At 54.1% G+C, this 19,462-nt stretch overlaps 1 protein-coding gene across 1 annotated transcript; it reads left to right on the top strand.

Moving 5' to 3' along the window:
* The first annotated feature begins 3,112 nt into the window (after positions 1-3,112).
* Positions 3,113-18,965, top strand: spon2a (spondin 2a, extracellular matrix protein). The gene is made up of 6 exons (XM_030368795.1): positions 3,113-3,370; positions 8,412-8,643; positions 12,285-12,505; positions 15,996-16,187; positions 16,667-16,838; positions 17,619-18,965. Exons 2-6 carry the CDS (start codon positions 8,415-8,417, stop codon positions 17,804-17,806), a joined length of 1,002 nt encoding a protein of 333 aa, XP_030224655.1. The 5' UTR covers positions 3,113-3,370; positions 8,412-8,414; the 3' UTR covers positions 17,807-18,965.
* The last annotated feature ends 497 nt before the right edge of the window (positions 18,966-19,462 follow it).

Genomic DNA, 19,462 nt, shown 5'->3' with positions numbered 1-19,462 from the left:
TGGGTACTAGTCCTCCTGAAGCAGCTGGGAGGACACCAGCCCACTGCGGACGGGTTCCAGGGCTGCGCTGCTGACCGAAGCCTCTTGTCTCGCTCCCCCTATCTCCTCTTCTCTTTCTCTCAGAGAGAACAACCTTTGACGTGGAGCTCAGGCAAACCGACTGACCCGAGACCAGTCCCCGACCGGGCCTGGGGCTCCAGAAGGGGAGCAGAGGCTGGCAGCGGCCCTCGGCCCGGTCCCTGGTGCCCTGATGAGTGGGAGCCTGTGTGTGTATCAGCCAGAGCCCTGGGGAGGCTTTACGGGCCGTGCGTATGTTCTGGTGACTCAGGACCAGACCGAGTGATCATTTCCCAGATTCCCAGGTGTGTGTGTGTGTGTGTGTGTGTGTGTGTGTGCACGTGTGTTTATTTGTGTATGTGCTGCACCCATTTCGTCCATTTACACTAAGCCTGCTCTACTTTGCTCCGAATATTAATGATAGAAAAGTGCTTTCAAAGAATGCTTTAATCAAAACACTATGCTTATAAAAACAGCCCATGGTAAACACTGCTGTCCTTTTGACTAATGTTTTACCAAGGCTGTTCAATCTGGCAGCAGCCTCACTGCCACTAGTCCCCCTGAGGCCTGAACACTGCCCCTACAGACGGAGAGACGGATCAACGGACTGTCAAGAGTAAGACGGACATATTGGCTGAAATATTGATACCTTGATGATGAGGACGACTGGACACCCAGGGCTTTGATGACAGGGGGGCCGATGGAGTCGGCCCCCCTGGGGGTGGGGTCACATTCTCCTCCTCCACCCCCTCCTCCCATCTTTGGCTTTTCATTTCCCCAACTTCCCCTCCTCCTTCTCCCCCTCCTCCTCTCTTTGGCCTGTCATTTCCCCTACCTCCCATCCTCTCCTCCTCCCCTCCTCCTCCCCCCTCCCCCCCTCCTCCAGTCTCCCTCCTCCCCCCTCCCCCCCTGTCCCCGTCTGGTTCCTGGACGGCCCTGAGCCGGACCCCGGTGTGACGTGGCCGGGTCAAACCGCTCTCCTGGTGGGGCCGGTGGGCGAGGCCGCCGGGGCCCTGCCCACCGGCCCCGCCCACCGGCTGATCTGACTGTGTCTGCTCTGTGTCTGGGGAGGCAGCGCTTTACAGTGTGGTTTACTTTACTGGTTTACATTACTACTGGGAGGGTGCGTGTGTGTGGGTGTGATGTGTGTGAGTGTGACGTGGCCAGAGCCAAGGACCCAATAAAGCCCGTCTAGAAGCTCTAGCATAACCTTAAAGGTGCCCTGGGATGTAGATTATGATAAAGCTTTATTTTAATAGAATGTTCCTGGATAGTCCCTCCCTCCCTCCCTCCCTCCCTCCCTCACACACACACACACACACACACACACACACACACACACACACACACACACACACACACACACACACACACACACACACACACACACACAGCGTGCATGGGCTTAGTTTCTCCCATCCAGTGGATGTCGGCAGAAGGTTGTGAAACCTCCCTGGTTGACCATGTGTGTACCATCTGTAGGGGCTGATGACCACCATCAACCCCCCCTCTCCCTCTCTCTCTCTCTACCTCCATCTCTCTCCCTCCCCCTCTCACTCTCTCTCCCTCTCTCACCCTCTCTCTTTCTCTCTCTCACCCTCTCTCTCTTTCTCTCTCTCTATATCCCTCCTCCCTCACTCTCTCTCTCCCTCCCCCTATCTGTGTCTATCTCTCTCTCTCTCTCTCTCTCTCTCTCTCTCTCTCTCTCTCTCTCTCTCTCTCTCTCTCTCTCTCTCTCTCTCTCTCTCCCTCTCTCTCTCTCCCTCCCCCCTCCCTCTCTCCCTCTCTCTCTCTCTCTCCCTCCCCCCCCTCTCTCTCTCTCTCCCTCCCCCTCTCTCTCTCCCTCTCTCTCTCTCCCCCCTCTCTCTCTCTCTCTCTCTCCCTCCCCCTCTCTCTCTCCCTCTCTCTCTCTCTCTCTCCCCCCTCTCTCTCTCTCCCCCCCTCTCTCTCTCTCTCTCTCTTTCTCTCTCTATATATCCCTCTTGCCCTCTCTCTCATCCCAGTGGGATCAGCAGGAGCTGTCTGGAGCGAAGAACGACGAGGAGAGAGAGAAAAAAGAAAACGAGAAAGTCCATGATGCATTGCAACGTCCAATCAGTGAGTGTGATTGTGGCCAAGAGAGAAGGCTCCTTCTGAGCTCCAGACTCCACTCAGCATTGGGTGAGCGATCCAGGTTGCATGTCTGCAGGAGAGAGCCTTATTAAGCCGTATAAAGAGGCGTATTTGACTTTCCCCAGAGTTCCCCCTGGTTTCCTTGGCATATCATTCATCAGCAACTTTACACCCCTGATGTCTGCCGTCGTTGGGCGAGTGTGTTTGCAGTAGCGCAGCAGCGATGGAAGGAAATATATAACAGGAGCCCTTCGCTGAGTGGCGTGCCTTGGAAGAGTCCAATGTGGTGTTGATTAACTTGTCAGCAATCTGAATTAAAGTTGCTGAGTTTAAGCACCTTGGACTAGCCTGTGTGTGTGTGTGTGTGTGTGTGTGTGTGTGTGTGTGTGTGTGTGTGTGTGTGTGTGTGTGTGTGTGTGTGTGTGTGTGTGTGTGTGTGTGTGTGTGTGTGTGTGCGTGAGAGGTGGAGGGGGGAGAGAAAGGGAGAGAGATTGAGCTGGAGCTTGAGAGGGTGAGAGGTGGAGAGCCAGCAGGCGAGAGAGAGAGAGAGAGAGAGAGAGAGAGAGAGAGAGAGAGAGAGAATGAGCGAGAGAGACTGACAGAAAGAGGGGGGGGGGCTACTCAATGTCTTTCCATACAAGGAGAGGTATGGGTGGGAAAGGGGGAGGAGAGAGGAAGCGGAGGGCGAGATAGAGGAGGGGATATCTAGGGGGACAATGAGAGGGAGGAGAGAGAAGGAGAGAGAGAGAGACAGAGAGAGAGAGAGAGAGAGAGAGAGAGAGAGAGAGAGAGAGAGAGAGAGACAGAGAGACAGAGAGAGAGAGAGAGAAGGTGAGAGAGAGAGACAGAGACAGAGAGAGAGAGAGAGAAGGTGAGAGAGAGAGACAGAGACAGAGAGAGAGAGAGAGAGAGAGAGAAGGTGAGAGAGAGAGACAGAGAGAGAGAGAGAGAGAGAGAGAGAGAGAGAGAGAGAGAGAGAGAGAGAGAGAGAAGCGTGAGGGATAAATGCCGATAAGGTTTCACAAGCCTGTGTGAAAGAGACTGGCAGCCGGCATAAGAGGGAAGGAGAGGGAGACGGAGTGAGAGAGAGACAGAGAGCAGTAGAGCAGAGCCCAGGCAGTTGGAGGAGCACTTTATTCCCAGAGGTCCTGCCGGTGCACTTCTCCCCTCGCCCTCTGCCACTCTCTTCTCTCCAACCCAGGTAAGAAAACATCCCCTCAGCCTTCAACATTTGGCTTAATTATGTATATGTATAATGTATAATGATCAGGAATTGACCATGGGTGTATAGCTGTGTAACGTGACCAGTTCAGAGGTGCATGTGTTTAGTTTTTAAGGGAGAGCTGTCCTATACTTTGAGTAGGATGAGTGTCCCCAGCGAAATTCATTGATCCCTTAAGATATGCATGTGTTACTAATGATACTGTCTCCCTTTGTATTGTGAGTGTGTTTCCATGGGGACGATGGGGGCGAGGGGGCTGACGCCGGGCGGATTAGATGGCCAGCTACACGTCTGCCTCTGATTAGTCCATATTGTTCTTGAGAAGAAAGCCTTGCTGTCTTCCAACCTCTGGAGTGAGGAGTGTCCTTCCTCCTTAGTCTCTCGAGGCAACACTGACCGCTTTCCTCCGCGTTGGATCCACCGCTTGCTTGACTTCACATGTGTGGGTCATGTGTGTGCGTCTCTTAACTGTGTGCAGTGCATCCATACGTGTGTGTGCATGCATGTGCGTGTGCAAACGTGCGTGTGTGTGTGAATGGCGTGCGTCTGTGTGTGTGCATTTGCGTGCATTCGTGTGCGTGCCTGGCATTGAGGAAAAAGGGCTGCATTTATTTTTATTCAATCTTTACTTCAGCCTCCTGCCATCCCAAATCCTCCACCAGGCAGGGTCCTCCGTGAGGGGACAACGGGACATTTCCCCTCGTTAAACGTGAACATCTCTCCCGCTGTGTAGCAGGCCTGTGTGTTTGTAGCAGCTGAGAGCCTTTTGTTTTATGGTCGCTTGTGTCGGGGACTCACAAAGCGCCAGAAAGAAAAATCACCACATCGCTCTCTCCCGTCAGTTTCCCCTACAGTAGAGTTTCAGAGTGTGTGTGCGTACGTGTGCGCGTGACTGCGTGTGTGTGTGTGTGTGTATGTGTGTGTGTGTGTGTGTGCGTACGTGTGCGCGTGACTGCGTGTGCGTGTGTGTGTGTGTGTGTGTGTGCGTATTGTACGAGACGACACACTGAAGGCCTGTCTGTGCCCATGCTGCGCGCGCATTCTTCCCCTCCGCCCCCCTCCTGTGTCGAGCGAGCAGAATGAAGTTCACGGTGTCAGGGGAGGCACGCCAGAAATGTCTCCGGGCCGGTGTTATGGAGGTGTCAGCGGGCCAGGTTCAGCACCGAGTGGACCTCTGGTTCTTCCTTTAGGGGCTCGTAAAGCCCCTGACCACAGAGCGGCCCTGCTCCCTCCACACGGACCCTGGTCAAAGTGTCCGGCCCTCGGCCCCCCAGTTCGCCGTGTCCGTGGTAGCTCTCCACGTCTGTCCCGCTGGGGACGGGCTCCTGGCTATAGGAGGGGCCCGGGTGTGTGCGTGCAGAAAACACGACACACACACGCATGGACACGTGTGTGTGTGTGTGTGTCTGTATATATGTGCGTGAGTGTGTTTGTTTGTGTATATGTCCGTGTGTGTGTGTGTGCGTTCTACAGTCTATGAGCGAGGCCTCAGGCAGCTGCGCTATGCAGACGGTTAAACTCGATGCCCATCGACCGCAACACAAACATTTACGCCGGCGCACCACTCCACCCTTCACCTCTCCACCTCTCCCCCTCTCCCCCTCTCCACCTCCCCCCTCTCCCCCTCTCCCCCTCTCCACCTCTCCACCTCTCTGCCTCAGCGTCGCTGAGGTCTATTTCCACGCTGCAGCTTGTGTTACCCAGCCGATATAGCTGCAGCTCCAACTTCTTCTTTCTTCACTCCCTCTCTCCCTCATCCTCTCTCTCTCTCTCTCTCCCTCACCCTCTCTCTCTCTCTCTCTCTCTCACTCTCTCTCTCTCTCACTCTCTCTCTCTCTCTCTCTCTCTCTCTCTCTCCCTCACCCTCTCTCTCTCTCACTCTCTCTCTCTCTCACTCTCTCTCTCTCTCACTCTCTCTCTCTCTCTCTCTCTCTCTCTCTCTCTCTCTCTCTCTCTCTCTCTCACTCTCTCTCTCACTCCTTCTCCCTCACCCTCTCTCCCTCCCTCCCTCTCTCACCCACACCGCAGCCGTTTATGTCACTGGGTACATCATCCAGTCTCTTTCTTCTCCAAACTGATATCAACCACCACGGCAGCATTTAAGGGTGAACCGTAAAAATACCTTAGAGCACGCCCCCCCCCCCCCCCCCGCCTTTGATCTGCCAGCTCATGTCATCCGATCATCTCTCTGAGGTTCAGAGCGCCCAGAGATCTACTAAATGTCCAAATGTATTTTCAAATGAAAACTGTTTTCATTTCAGCCCCCGTCTTGGCTTGTCTTTAGGGGCATGACCAATGGATTCTAGATCGCTAACACGGGCCCTTGGTTTTATGCAACGTTTTTTGTTCGCTGCGGGAGCAGAGAGAGAGAGAGAGAGAGAGAGAGAGAGAGAGAGAGAGAGAGAGAGAGAGAGAGAGAGAGAGAGAGAGAGAGAGAGAGAGAGAGAGAGAGAGAGAGAGAGAGAGAGAGGGAGGGAGAGAGAGAGAGAGAGAGAGAGAGAGGGAGGGAGGGAGGGAGGGAGGGAGGGAGGGAGGGAGGGAGGGAGGGAGGGAGGGAGAGAGAGAGAGAGAGAGAGAGAGAGAGAGAGAGAGAGAGAGAGAGAGAGAGAGAGAGAGAGAGAGAGAGAGAGAGAGAGAGAGAGAGAGAGAGAGAGAGAGAGAGAGAGAGAGAGAGAGAGAGAGAGAGGAGATCGCTCTGTGATCTACACACACAAAAACGTGTGTTGGATCCATACACACACACACAAAAACACAGACATACAAACAAACAGACGCCAGTCAGGTGTGTGATGCCTTGTGACCCACCAGACACAAACACACACACACAGAAAAACACACACACACACACACACACTCACAGGTGCGTGCACACACACGTGCACTCACACAGACACGCACACACACAGACACAGAGTCCCTCGATCGCAGCACACAGTTCTGAGAATAGGTGGACAGGCTGTTGTTCTGTTATTTTAATTCTGCCAGACCCATGAGCGATAAATCACAGCGAGGCACCCCCCAGGGGGGAGAGGCACCCCCCAGGGGGGAGAGGCACCCACAGGGGGGAGAGGCACCCACAGGGGGGAGAGGCACCCCCAGGGGGGAGAGGCACCCCCCAGGGGGGAGAGGCCGATGGGTGGGGCTGGGTCCTGATTGGTGGTCAGGAAGCGTCCCGCCGACTGCGGGCTGGGTCGGTGCGGGGGAACGAAGAGGCCAGCGCGTGCTGCCGGACAGACGGACGGCCCGTCCTGGATCGATCCTCCCAGAGTCGTAAAGTCCGCTAACTCCCGCTGGCAGTCCGGTGTTGGAGATGAGCCGGGCCGAGCGGCGGCCTGGCCGTACAGCAGAGTCAGTGAAATGCCAGAATCCCCTGCCTGAGCACGCTAGGGCGCACGCACCAATTAAACCTGCCTCCATCCGGACCAGCGTAGCCCTGGGTGTACATAGGGGGCTGTTCGGGTGTGCTGCGAGGGCCATGCAGATGCATGGGCCTCACTTTAAAGGTAAGACTATGAGAAGGAAAGGTCTTTTATTGGGGAGCTGGGAGTGTTTCACTGTGAGTGGGTCACCGCGGCCGGTGGAGGGCCAGAGTGGGAGGTCAACAGAGCCTCAAGGCTCCATCTGTCCTCAGGGATGTCATTTATATTTGTTTATATTTAGGGAGCTCTCCGGGCCAGCCATTCCCACGATGGTGACAGATTCTATACGAGTGCGCTCCGACTAGGCCCTGGCCCCGGGCCAACCTGTCTGCCTCGGCCTCCTTCAGTGGGATGGCTTTTAATAACTGAAGACTGGTTGAGGGTTTCATTGTGTATTCACTCTATTGTCTGCGATATAACTTCAGCGCAGAGGTACCTGCAGGATAGTCTCTGCAGCTCGTTTGGCACCCGATCAGTGTCAATGCTGGAGCCGGCTCTCCTTGGGGCGGATGTCTTGTGACCCACTCTCAGGATAAAGAACTACAATGGGCAGTTGTTGTTTTTTCGCATATGTATGTTTTATTATAGTGGGAGATGTTAGGAAGGTCTGGGAGGTAGTTAGGAAGGTCTGGGAGGTAGTTAGGAAGGTCTAGGAGATAGTTAGGAAGGTCTAGGAGATAGTTAGGAAGGTCTGGGAGGTAGTTAGGAAGGTCTGGGAGATAGTTAGGAAGGTCTAGGAGATAGTTAGGAAGGTCTGGGAGGTAGTTAGGAAGGTCTGGGAGGTAGTTAGGAAGGTCTAGGAGATAGTTAGGAAGGTCTGGGAGGTAGTTAGGAAGGTCTGGGAGATAGTTAGGAAGGTCTAGGAGATAGTTAGGAAGGTCTGGGAGGTAGTTAGGAAGGTCTGGGAGGTAGTTAGGAAGGTCTAGGAGATAGTTAGGAAGGTCTGGGAGGTAGTTAGGAAGGTCTGGGAGATAGTTAGGAAGGTCTGGGAGATAGTTAGGAAGGTCTGGGAGGTAGTTAGGAAGGTCTAGGAGATAGTTAGGAAGGTCTAGGAGATAGTTAGGAAGGTCTAGGAGATAGATAGGAAGGTCTGGGAGGTAGTTAGGAAGGTCTGGGAGATAGCTAGGAAGGTCTGGGAGATAGTTAGGAAGGTCTGGGAGGTAGTTAGGAAGGTCTAGGAGATAGTTAGGAAGGTCTATAAGATAGTTAGGAAGGTCTGGGAGATAGTTAGGAAATTCTAGGAGATAGTTAGGAAGGTCTGGGAGATAGTTAGGAAGGTCTGGGAGGTAGTTAGGAAGGTCTGGGAGGTAGTTAGGAAGGTCTGGGAGGTAGTTAGGAAGGTCTGGGAGGTAGTTAGGAAGGTCTGGGAGGTAGTTAGGAAGGTCTGGGAGGTAGTTAGGAAGGTCTGGGAGGTAGTTAGGAAGGTCTGGGAGGTAGTTAGGAAGGTCTGGGAGGTAGTTAGGAAGGTCTGGGAGGTAGGGGGAGGTCTGGGAGGTAGGGGGGAGGTCTGGGAGGTAGAGGGGGACCACGGGCAGGTATGATTCCCGGGTCAGACCGCCTCGGGTTGAACCTAATGCTCCTCCCTGCTCTCTCCGCCTCAGGTGATGTCACCGGAGCGTCTGGGCTGTGGTTGGCTGTGGAGGCTAATCATGGCCGTGCTGCTGAGGGTCTCTCTGGGCCACGCCGCCCCCCCCAGCCCCACCGACGGGACGGACTGCAGCGCCAGGGGTCCGGCCTCCTACATCCTGGTGTTCACGGGTCTCTGGAGCCCCCAGACCTTCCCCAAGCAGTACCCCATGTTCCGCCCGCCGGCCCAGTGGTCCAAGCTCATAGGTGAGGGGTCACCCCCCCGCTGCGTCACAGCGGGGGTCCCAGGGCTCGAAGCCGAAGGGCTCTTTGCGGGCGTAGCGAGCCTGCCCTGCTTAACGGAGGGCGGCCCTCATGAGTCCACGGTTAAGAGGGGCTGGCTTGCTCTGAATCAAGGTTATTATGGGTATTATTTAGTTTAGACTTTTTTAATTCAGTGAATTTGAGTTCATCTTTTAAGGTGGGTTTGCTTGTCAAGCTTATTTTTCGCTTTTTTTTTAATCCTTAGTTTTGCTTTTTTGAAACATTTTAATTTTAGTCAGTTTTAAAAACACAAAACACAGTTTCAGTTATCTATCTTCCTTATGATGCCTCCTTTTTAAATGCAATTCAGTTAACGATGTTTTTACACAGCTATTTGGTTCTTTCGTTAGTTCTGTAACCTTTCTCGTCCGTTCTGAGAGGTTCTTATGCTGTGGCCCAGCGATGAATACGAGATGAGTTTGAATCTTCCGCACAAGTTTAGAAGAATAGGCTTGACCTGACCTCTGACCTCAGGGTCAGCCCCTGTCCCAGCTGTCCGCCCTCTCTCCCCCTTCACCCGTCAACGCTGTGTGTCTGGTTGTGTGTCTGTGTGTCTTTCTGTTTGTGCGCATGCGTGTGTCTGCGTGAGTGATTATTTGGAACTTAACATTTAGCTGGTTTGATTTCCCGTAGTACAGCAGCCCTTAGCCACACACACACACACACACACACACACACACACACACACACACACACACACACACACACACACACACACACACACACACACACACACACGCACACAGGGGTGAGGGATGTTAATGAGCAAAGCAGTAAGAGGCGGAGACGGTGAGCCGGGCTAAATGCTACCAGATGACGCAAGCCGGCTGGCCCACACTCCCCCTGTCTCCCTCTCTCCCTCTCTCTCTCTCTCTCTCTCTCTCTCTCTCTCTCTCTCTCTCTCTCTCTCTCTTTCTCTTTCTCTTTCTCTCGCTCTCGCTCTCTCTCTGCCTGTCTCTCTCTCTCTCTGCCTGTCTCCCTGTCTCCATCTATGTCTCTCTCTCTCTCTCTCTCTCTCTCTCTCTCTCTCTCTCTCTCTCTCTCTCTCTCTCTCTCTCTCTCTCTCCCTGTCTCCGTCTATGTCTCTCTCTCTATGTCTCTCTCTCTCTATGTCTCTCTCTATCTATGTCTCTCTCTCTCTCTCTCTCCCTCTCTCTCCCTGTCTCCGTCTATGTCTCTCTCTCTCTCTCTCTTTGGCTGTTTCTCCTGTTTGAAATCATCCCTCATCTTTCATGTTCCGTCGGTCTGTGTCAGTGCTCCAGTCTTTCCGACGGTCGGAGGTAACCACTGGGGCACGGCGGTGGTTTCTGGGTCTGGTGGAGATGGGTGGTAAGAGCCAGGGCAAGGCCGGGTCAAACCGTCCCCTCAGAGCCAGCAGACGCTGAACAGAGGAGAAACACATTTAGTTTCTTTGAAACTATAAACATAGTTAATAGGATGGATGACAGTTGTTTATATCTATATAAGTGTGCTTGTTTGAGCGAACTCCAGCGTGTGTGTGTGTGTTTATGTAGATGTTTGTTTGTGTGTGTGTGTGTTCAAGTGCGTGTTTTATGTGTGCGCGTGTGCGTCAGTGTGTGTGTGTGTGTGTGTGTGTGTTTCGTGTGCGCGTGTGTGTGTGTGTGATGCGCGTGTGCATCAGTGTCTGTGTCTTTCTTGGGGGCGTGTGCGTCAGTGTGTGTGTGTGTTTCGTGTGCGCGTGTGCGTCAGTGTGTGTCTGTGTGTGTGTTTCGTGTGTGCGTCAGTGTGTGTGTGTGTGTGTGTTTCGTGTGCGTCAGTGTGTGTGTGTGTGTTTCGTGTGTGTCAGTGTGTGCGTCGTCGGCCGTCCTGTGCCCCGTGGCGGTCGCGGTTTGCCTCCGCCGTCCGGCATTCCCGGTCGTTCCCTGTCAGCCTTCCAGAGGGCTGTGGCCTCCCGGCCCTACTCCTCCTCCACTGACCCCTCGGCTGCAGGCCGGCTGGCCGAGGGCCCCGCAGGGCCCCGACAGGGCCCCGACAGGGCCCCGACAGGGCCCCGACAGGGCCGGGGAACGTCCCGCTGGTCCTCCCTTCAAGACGTCAGAAGTAGAACTCTGAGGGCCCGGGCAGGGGCCCCACATGTGGCGACAGAGGGCCGCTGGGAGCCCGGGAGAGGCGATGAAACCGGAGGAAAACGGAGGCTGTCACGGCGCAAGGCTAACGAAACCGGCGCGGTCTGGGGCCCCTTAATGGTCCAGTAATGGCTCTATTAGGATGTTGGACCGGGGGGCCCCCGAGGGGACCGCGGTCGGGCCCTGAAGGAAAGCGGGGCATGGAGTTTGTCAAGGAAAAGGATAAACGTGGTGCCGTGGGAAAGGGGGTTTTAATTGATGTATTTATGGATGTATTTCGGTGATGGGATGGGATGTGCGATCGGGTTTCAGGGTCCTGACGTTGGTGGGAAACCTGGTGGGATGGAGATGCAATTAGGGGAATAAGTCATAGTAGTTCTGGGGGAAAGGGGATACTGTGTGAAGTGTGCTGGTCAACCTGTGCACGTGTGTGTGTGTGTGTGTGTGTGTGTGTGTGTGTGTGTTAGCGTACGCGTCTACAATGGAAATCCATGTGCCACAGTTGTAGATGCGCATTTAAGTATGAACTCGTGCGACTTGTGTGTGTGTAGCGCTGAGCGGTGAGGTAAGGCAGGAACATCAGAGCCTCTGTCAGCGGGCTGCTGGCTAACCTTACAATACCCTTAAAACCACCGGCTCCCCTCTGGTGGGGCTGCGGTCTTCATTGTGTTTCAACAACTAGAACCCCAATCAGACGCTGCTTCTTTCCCTCGCCGAGAAAAGGAAAGGGAAAGAAGGGCTGAGCGCTACATCTGGGGCGCGGGTTAGAAGGGGACCGGCAGAGGTTTTGTCGAGGAGTCGCTCTCCGTCAGCTGTCTGACCGCTGACTCCTACGTGCTCCCGGGCCCTGCTGAGGTTTTATCAGTGATAGATGGAGGCAGGATGTAGCAGTCACCCGACGCCGCGACGTGCTTCTCCTGGGTCGGCAGCTCTCTAAGGGCAGAGGGTTTGAAGGAGAGATGGGAACACGTAGAGAGTCGAGACGACTCCGGCGTCTGGCCAGAGGTGCGTTCGTACCTCGGTGAGGTGGGACGGCTTGGTGGTAGCAGACCCCTAGTGTAGGTTACCCCTAGAGGAGGTAGAGGGGGTTACCCCTAGAGGAGGTAGAGAGGGCTACCCCTAGAGGAGGAAGAGGGGGTTACCCCTAGAGGAGGTAGAGGGGGTTACCCCTAGAGGAGGTAGAGAGGGCTACCCCTAGAGGAGGTAGAGGGGGTTACCCCTAGAGGAGGTAGAGGGGGTTACCCCTAGAGGAGGTAGAGGGGGTTACCCCTCTACCTCCTCAGCTCAACAGATCAACATCGCCGTTTTTGCGAAGGCTGTAAATGATATCAATGGGGCCAATCCGAGACGGCACGCACGTCTAAATGGAGCTGTGAGACCATTGTTCCATCTGCCTTGACCCGATCTCTGCATTCACTGTCTTGTCCCCCGCTCTCCCCCCCCCTCTCCCTCCCCCCTCTCTCTCCCCCCCTCTCCCCCCCCCCCTCCCCCTGTTAGCCGTGACCCACAACAGCCGGTTCCAGCTGTGGCGGGAGGGCGCGGCGGCCGGCGGCGGCGTGCAGAGCTTCGCTGAGCTGGGGCTGACGGTGGAGGTGGTGAAGGAGGCCAAGGAGGCCCGGAAGAGGCGCGCGGTGGGGGCCATGTACCGGACGGCCGGCATCCCCAACGGCATCAGCCACAGCTCCACGGAGCTGCTGATGCAGCCCCGTACCCCGCTGGTGAGCGCTGGGGGGACGGGGGTCAGGGTGGGCCGGTGCTGGGCCCGGCGGTGGACCGCAGACTTCCACTTTGCAACTTTTATTTATTGCGATGGCTGTGAATGATGGACATCGGTTTGAGCCGCTCAGAAACAGCGGTTGCACACGTGTCTAAATGGAGCTATGACACCGTCGTTTGATTTGAGTTATGCTGCGTGATGCCGAAGCAAATCACGTTCACAAATGCCTTGGCATGCTCTCTCTCTCTCTCTCTCTCTCTCTCTCTCTCTCTCTCTCTCTCTCTCTCCATGGCTCTCTCTCTCTTTCTCTCTCTCTCTCTCTTTCTCTCTTTCTCTCTCTCTCTCTCTCTCTCTCTCTCTCTCTCTCTCTCTCTCTCTCTCTCTCTCGCTCTCTCTCTCTCTCCATGGCTCTCTCTCTCTCTCGCTCTCTCTCGCTCTCTCTCTCTCTCTCTCTCTCTCTCTCTCTCTCTCTCTCTCTCTCTCTCTCTCTCTCTCTCTCTCTCTCTCACTCTCTCCATGGCTCTCTCTCTTCATTGATCTCTCTCAAGCTCTCATGCTTTCACTCTCTCGCACTCTCACTCTTTTTTACTCTTTCTCTCTCTCTCTCTCTGTAAATCTCTCTCATTCTCTCCTTCAATTTCCTCTAACTCACTCACTCACTCACACACACACACACACACACACACACACACACACACACACACACACACACACACACACACACACACACACACACACACACACACACACACACACACACACACACACACACACACACACACACAGACACAGCAGTAGTCTAAATGGCTCCTTCTGTCAAGTCAACGTGACAGTGCCTTCTTGGGAGCCCCCCATTCTGCAGCCCGCTCTGACCCAGTACATCATCACGGCTCTCCACCGATCCACTCGCTCTATCTTTAGTTCAGTCCCTGGAAGCCGACCGCCGCAGACGCCCACGTCTGTCCTGTGTGTTCTGCCCTCGTCTGAGAGGGAGCTTGGAGCAGAACCTCGTGGACGCACTCAAACAGGAAACTCGGCGTTGTGAATCAGGCCTGAAGCTCCGGCCTGTCCGGGTGCCAACAGTCATGGCAGAGGATCTACGAATGGGCCTTTGTCTGTTTTTCCAACGGAGCCCGATCAGCCTTGGGCTTGGAGGGCTACCAGTGAGGCTGATAAGAGACGCAGTGGTAGGGGGGGTGTCCGGCCTGCAGAGTACTCCCCACTCAGACCCCCCAGGCTCCAGGGACGGAGAGAGGCTCCAGGGATCAGCAGAGCTTGTGGATGACCAGCTGTAGAGGCGTGCTGGCGATGCGCTCTGGCTCCCTGTTCTTCCCTCTGGCTCACACGTACTCCACGGTTCAGGAAGGTCAGGGGATGGGGGGGAGCGGCAGACAGGGAAGAGGGAGGAAGGCCTGGAAATAGAAGTGTGACCGCTCCGACGGACTTGCTGACCTGCATTAGTTTATTGGTTGTTCCAGCAGTGCGGTGGAGGGCAGCTCCCTGCGTCCAGCCAGGGGATGAACGGCGGCCATGCGGTGTCTGGACCAGCCCGACAGACCCTCTCCGGGGCCAGGGCCTCGGAGAGATGCTGCTGCTTCCATTTGTGCGCCCGGCCCGTCTGTTTTTAGATCAGTCGGCGTCAGCGCGCTGAGAGAGCGGGACTTGGCGACCCGTCGGGCCGGTGTGGAACGTGACGATGACATAGTGAACGGCGCTTATGTGTTGACAACTTGATCCCACCGTCCGAACTCCCCCCCCCCCACCCCACCCCAGCTACCTACGCACACACAGACACACACAGACACACACAGACACACACACACAGACACACACAGACACACACACACACAGACACACACACACAGACACACACAGACACACACAAAGACACACACAGACACACACACACAGACACACACAGACACACACACAGACAGACACACACAGACAGACACACACAGACACACACACAGACAGACACACACACACACACACACACACACACACACACACACACACACACAGACACACACACACAGACACACAGACAGACACACACACACACACACACACACACACGCACGCACGCACGCACGCACGCACGCACGCACAAATACGAACACATGCACTTCTCCGTCCACAAACCCAGACATGCATACGCAATGCACCAATAATCCCCACCACATATGATTCCTATCTGAATATCCCCCTGGCCTTCTCTTAACAGCTATCACTGCCAAGTATGTAATTTAAAGCAGCCAAAAGACACCAAAGTACAATGCACCGTCTAACTTTATTAGAATATGTTTGCAATTATCCAGAATACTGAGAAAGGCAAGCAGACAGTTGGGTTGTCAGGCTTTCGTCTCCTTTCCACCTGGGACGTGTACTTGAACAGGGGGAAGGGGGGAGTTTTATATCTTAAGGAGCTATCTGTTAGTCTCCATAACCCTCAATGTTCTCGATGTAAACCCTGGTAGAGAGCCGTGCAGAGGGGACAGAGACTCCCCAACAGCCAGCGTAGACGAGTGGCCCAATGAATATAGCAGGAGCGCTTCTTGGAAAACCCTTGTGAGGAGACGAGAGAGGAGCACAAGGACAGGCAACAGAAGGAAGGATGGGAGGAGGCAAGTGATGGACGAGGGGGTCGGTGGAGACGCTCAAAAATGGATACAACAGCAGAGTTGGGTCTCTTCTTCTCCCTCCCTTCGCTCCCGGTGCCTCTTCCTCGCTCCCGCTGGGATAACTCCGGGTAACATGCATCACCAGCTGGAAGCAGGTCCCATCGCCACTACCTGCTCCCGTCTCCGTTAGTATGGTCCAAACAGATGTCCCGCTCTGATGTTTGTCCCAGCCCTGGCCGTCGCCAGCCTACCCCAGCCCCCCCCCCGCCCCCCCCCCCAGCATGGAGCAGAGCTCAGCCCGTCCCCTGAGGGGCCCCCACCACCGGGGGCCTGCAGGGTAGTGGGGTCGGTGTGTGATTAGAGAGGGGCTTGGTGCGCCTCTGAGGCTTTTAATGCGCGGCTTTCTGGGCGTCTGCCACCGCAGTGTGCACACTGACCCCCGTTTAACTTCCTGGATGAGGTAACCCGTTTGCAGGAAACATCCATCACGCAGAAGAGGGGAGTATAGTTTTAACCCTACACAGGAAAAGGTGGGAGTGTGCAAACTTACTGACGCACTCACACACACCGCACAAGCACACACACCGCACAAGCACACACACACACGCACAGACACACACGCACACACACACACACACACACACACACACACACACACACACACACACACACACACACACACACACACACACACACACACACACACACACAATGACATCATTACCCTATGAGAGGAAAGTATGTATCCATGAATGTGCTTCAGTCGTGACTGATTTGTTTTGACGTCTTGTGCTTTGTTATGTGCCTGTTATGTCCGTATTTGTGCCTAAAGTCATATCTCTCTCCCGCTCTCTGGCCGAACGACAGCTCTCGCTGATGGTGAAGGTGATTCCAAGCCCTGATTGGTTCGTCGGCGTGGACAGCTTCAGCCTCTGCGAAGGCGGCCAGTGGAAACAGGAAGTGACCCTTGACCTCCAGCCGTTTGATGCCGGGACCGACAGCGGCTTCACCTTCTCCTCTCCCAACTACCCGACCGTCCCTGTGGAGAACGTCACGCGGGTGAGCCAGGCCTCTCCGTGCGCGTCCCGCTGGGTTCCTGCCCGCCCTGTAGAGCGGGGCTGCAGGTGCACGCTGTGGGGGGGTTCGCCTCCCGTGGCGCCCCGCAGCCCTCATGTGTATTTAAGGCAGCGTTAAGGGAGCTCCTGCTTTGATATCCATTTTTAAAAAGCGACATGGAAAATGAGGTTGAACCGGGAGCTCTCTGTTGTCTTTGTAGCACCGCATATGGGATTGGGATTGCACGCCGCACACACTTAAATGCTGGCTGGACGTCCCACAGGTCTGAGCTGAAGTGTTTAGAGTACGACGCGCCCCCCCCCCCCCTGACGTCACAGACCGCCCCGCTGACGTCACAGACCGCCCCGCTGCCCGCTGTTTATTTTCCACGGCGCGGTCGTCGTTTACGCTAGCCACCATTTCTCCCCTCAGCGTCTGACGAAAGCGATTCTCCCTGACTACTGCCCCCCCCCCCCCTCCAGATCACCTCCCAGATGCCCCACCACCCCGCCAACTCCTTCTTCTACCCGCGGCTCAAGGAGCTCCCGCCCATCGCCACCGTCAAGGCCATCCGCCAGGACCGCTCGTCGGCGCGCCAGGTCCCCATGTCCAACCACATCCTGCCCAACTCCATCAGCCCCCAGAGGTTCTCAGGTAGGCCCAGGAGGAGCGCCCATATAAGGCCGTTTGAGTCCATGTCTACAGTGTATGCTGTGTTTTTTCATACTTTCATGCATTTAAGACCAGATTTGGGCCAAGTTAAATTCATATCATTATGACGTAACCCTATACCATCACTTTTACTCGAGAATAAGTTGTTGTATTGATGGTTTTCCCTTTAGGAAATAGTTATCTGATTCCATGTTGTTTTCCATTTATTTATTCTATTCTTTGTACAGATAAAGCAAGATATGAATGCATAGGAAAAACATGATCAAATGGAAGGAAAATGAAAAGTTTAAGAAAATGGATATGTAGGGGGGGGGGGGGGGGGGGGTGATAGGGTGAAGGATGGTCTGACTCTAGTGGGTAGGGTGTTTGACTTCCAGCCCTTATGTCTGCGGTATATTTGTGGGCCTGTAGGCCTCGTCTGAAGGCCTCACCTTCACCTGCTCAAGAACGATGTTTGTACCGGATGTTGCCCACATGTTGTCTTGTTTAAAAGGGTCTCTGCTAAATGAGAAATGATTATCGGGCGACTTATTGAGTCCTTAGGAGAAAGCAAGAAAGAGAGAAGGAAAGGGAGGTGTTTAGGTATATAGTGTGTGTGGTTCCAACTCCTCCACTCCACACACACCGTCCTCAGATCTGCCCGTCCGAGGGGTAAAGATCACATCTGTGCGACCCTGAGCACGTGAACGAATCCCCCGGCCGCCTCAACCTCCCGTCCTCCCTCTCCCCCCCCCCCCCCCCCCCCCCCCCCCCCCCCCCCAGAGACGCCGCTGGACTGCGAGGTGGCGCTCTGGTCCTCCTGGGGGCTCTGTCTGGGCTCCTGCTCCCGCGGGGGGGTCCGCCACCGCAGCCGCTACATCCTGCTGCGGCCCGCCAACGCGGGCACGCCCTGCCCCGAGCTGGAGGAGCAGGCCGAGTGCACGCACCACAACTGCCTGAGGCGGCAGTAGTGAGTCGTAGTGAGTGGCGGCCCCAGTGAGGCGGTGCTGGCCGGGGGCCCCGGGCCCCCCCACTCTGGGGCCGCCACTCACGTTACTGCTGGACTGAGACGAAGACGACGCCGCTGAGGTCAGGAGGAGGAGGAGGAGGACGACGACGATGAAGAGGACGACGGCGATGAAGAGGACGATGAGGATGCGGTCTTTATCGGAAAAAAAGTGCACGTTATCACTTCTCAGGCGATGCTATCCAGACTTTGTTGCTGTTGTTCCTTCTGTCCCTTTGGGGCAAGGACATCACCGGTCGTTTGGCTTTGGTGTGCGTGGAAGAGGGGTTGCTGAGGGATGCTTGTTTGTGTTGCCCTGCGTCCCCACAGGATTAGATGAATAATGGTTCCACTTAACTCACTCCTCTGCTGGGGTTTCAGAAGACGCTAATATAAAGGCTTTCTAGAAATGTCTCTAAAACTGAAGTGGGAACTTATAAAAAGTGGATTGTATTTGTATAGCCCTTAATCACAGTTCCAGACTCAAAGGGCTTCCCAGGCCAACAGTATACCAATAGAGTCCGAGGAGGAAGCCTTGAGAGGGAACACAGGAGAGGGTCACTCCTTCCAGAGGAGAAAAGATGGATGACCAATGTATGTCTTCAATGTCCCTAATATGTACAGTTGCTAGTGGTTCACCAGTGGACAAACATCACAAATGCACATTATCTGTGATAGGAAAGACACAGAAACACACACACACACACACACACACACACACACACACACACACACACACACACACACACACACACACACACACACACACACACACACACACACACACACACACACAGAGTCACACAGAGGTTTTGCACATGCTTCTGAAGGCATGGGGTCATTAGTTTACATAGGTAACCTACAGGCCTATATGCAGTGCTTTTAAAATAACTCCTGCCTGATTTATAAATATCGCCACGAGAAACATCTCATTGCTCTTGTTGAAATAGAAACGTCTGTTTGGAATTTCTAGCCCACTTGAAAAAGAAGTGCAGGGTTTTATAGCTGGTTATAGATTTGTATTTATCACTTTTGATATAGGAAACCATGTTGAGATTTTGTACATATTTTAAGGTGCATCTTGTATATTTCATAAATAAATTCGGAGGAGGCTATAAAGGTGAGAGCAATGTTGTGTCTTTATAATGATTCAGATAATAATCACCAGGGATTTGGTGGTGTTTTTATTTATTTTTTGTGTCAGGCATACTACTGGCCCACTACCTCCTACTTAGTTGTAGGCCTACAGAATATATTCTATGAATGACAACAGATAAATATTGGCAGAATTACTGTGTTAAAAGTAGGATCTAGTCCATATTTAGCCTACAAATAACAAACAAACGCATGTAAGAAATTGGCCTACACATTCAGCCTATACTTTGCTGATTTCCTCTTAATATTCTCAAGGCTTAGTTTCAGGTTAATGATCGATGAGGCGGCATTTTATATTAGGATATTTTATATTCTTAATTAGATATTGCACAACAAGAAAAAGGTTCAACGTCGTCTGGTCGCCCGCCCTGATGTCAATGGAGGGTTTGCGGCACATTGGCACCCCCTTCTGGTCAATCAATGGAAGGGTGGACAGCGATTAGTTTTAACGCAATCCTACAACGTA

Source organism: Gadus morhua, chromosome 10 (genome assembly GCF_902167405.1).
Source record: "Gadus morhua chromosome 10, gadMor3.0, whole genome shotgun sequence".
NCBI classification, from domain to species: domain Eukaryota; kingdom Metazoa; phylum Chordata; class Actinopteri; order Gadiformes; family Gadidae; genus Gadus; species Gadus morhua.
Note: the sequence above shows the minus strand (reverse complement) of the source record. Positions and strands in the feature narration are given on the sequence as shown.

Coding starts and splice junctions, on each gene's coding strand:
- spon2a (XM_030368795.1), top strand. CDS start 8,415: ATGTCACCGGAGCGTCTGGGCTGTGGTTGGCTGTGGAGGCTAATCATG. Junction 8,644..12,284: donor CCAGTGGTCCAAGCTCATAG/GTGAGGGGTCAC, acceptor TCCCCCTGTTAG/CCGTGACCCACAACAGCCGG. Junction 12,506..15,995: donor TGCAGCCCCGTACCCCGCTG/GTGAGCGCTGGG, acceptor GCCGAACGACAG/CTCTCGCTGATGGTGAAGGT.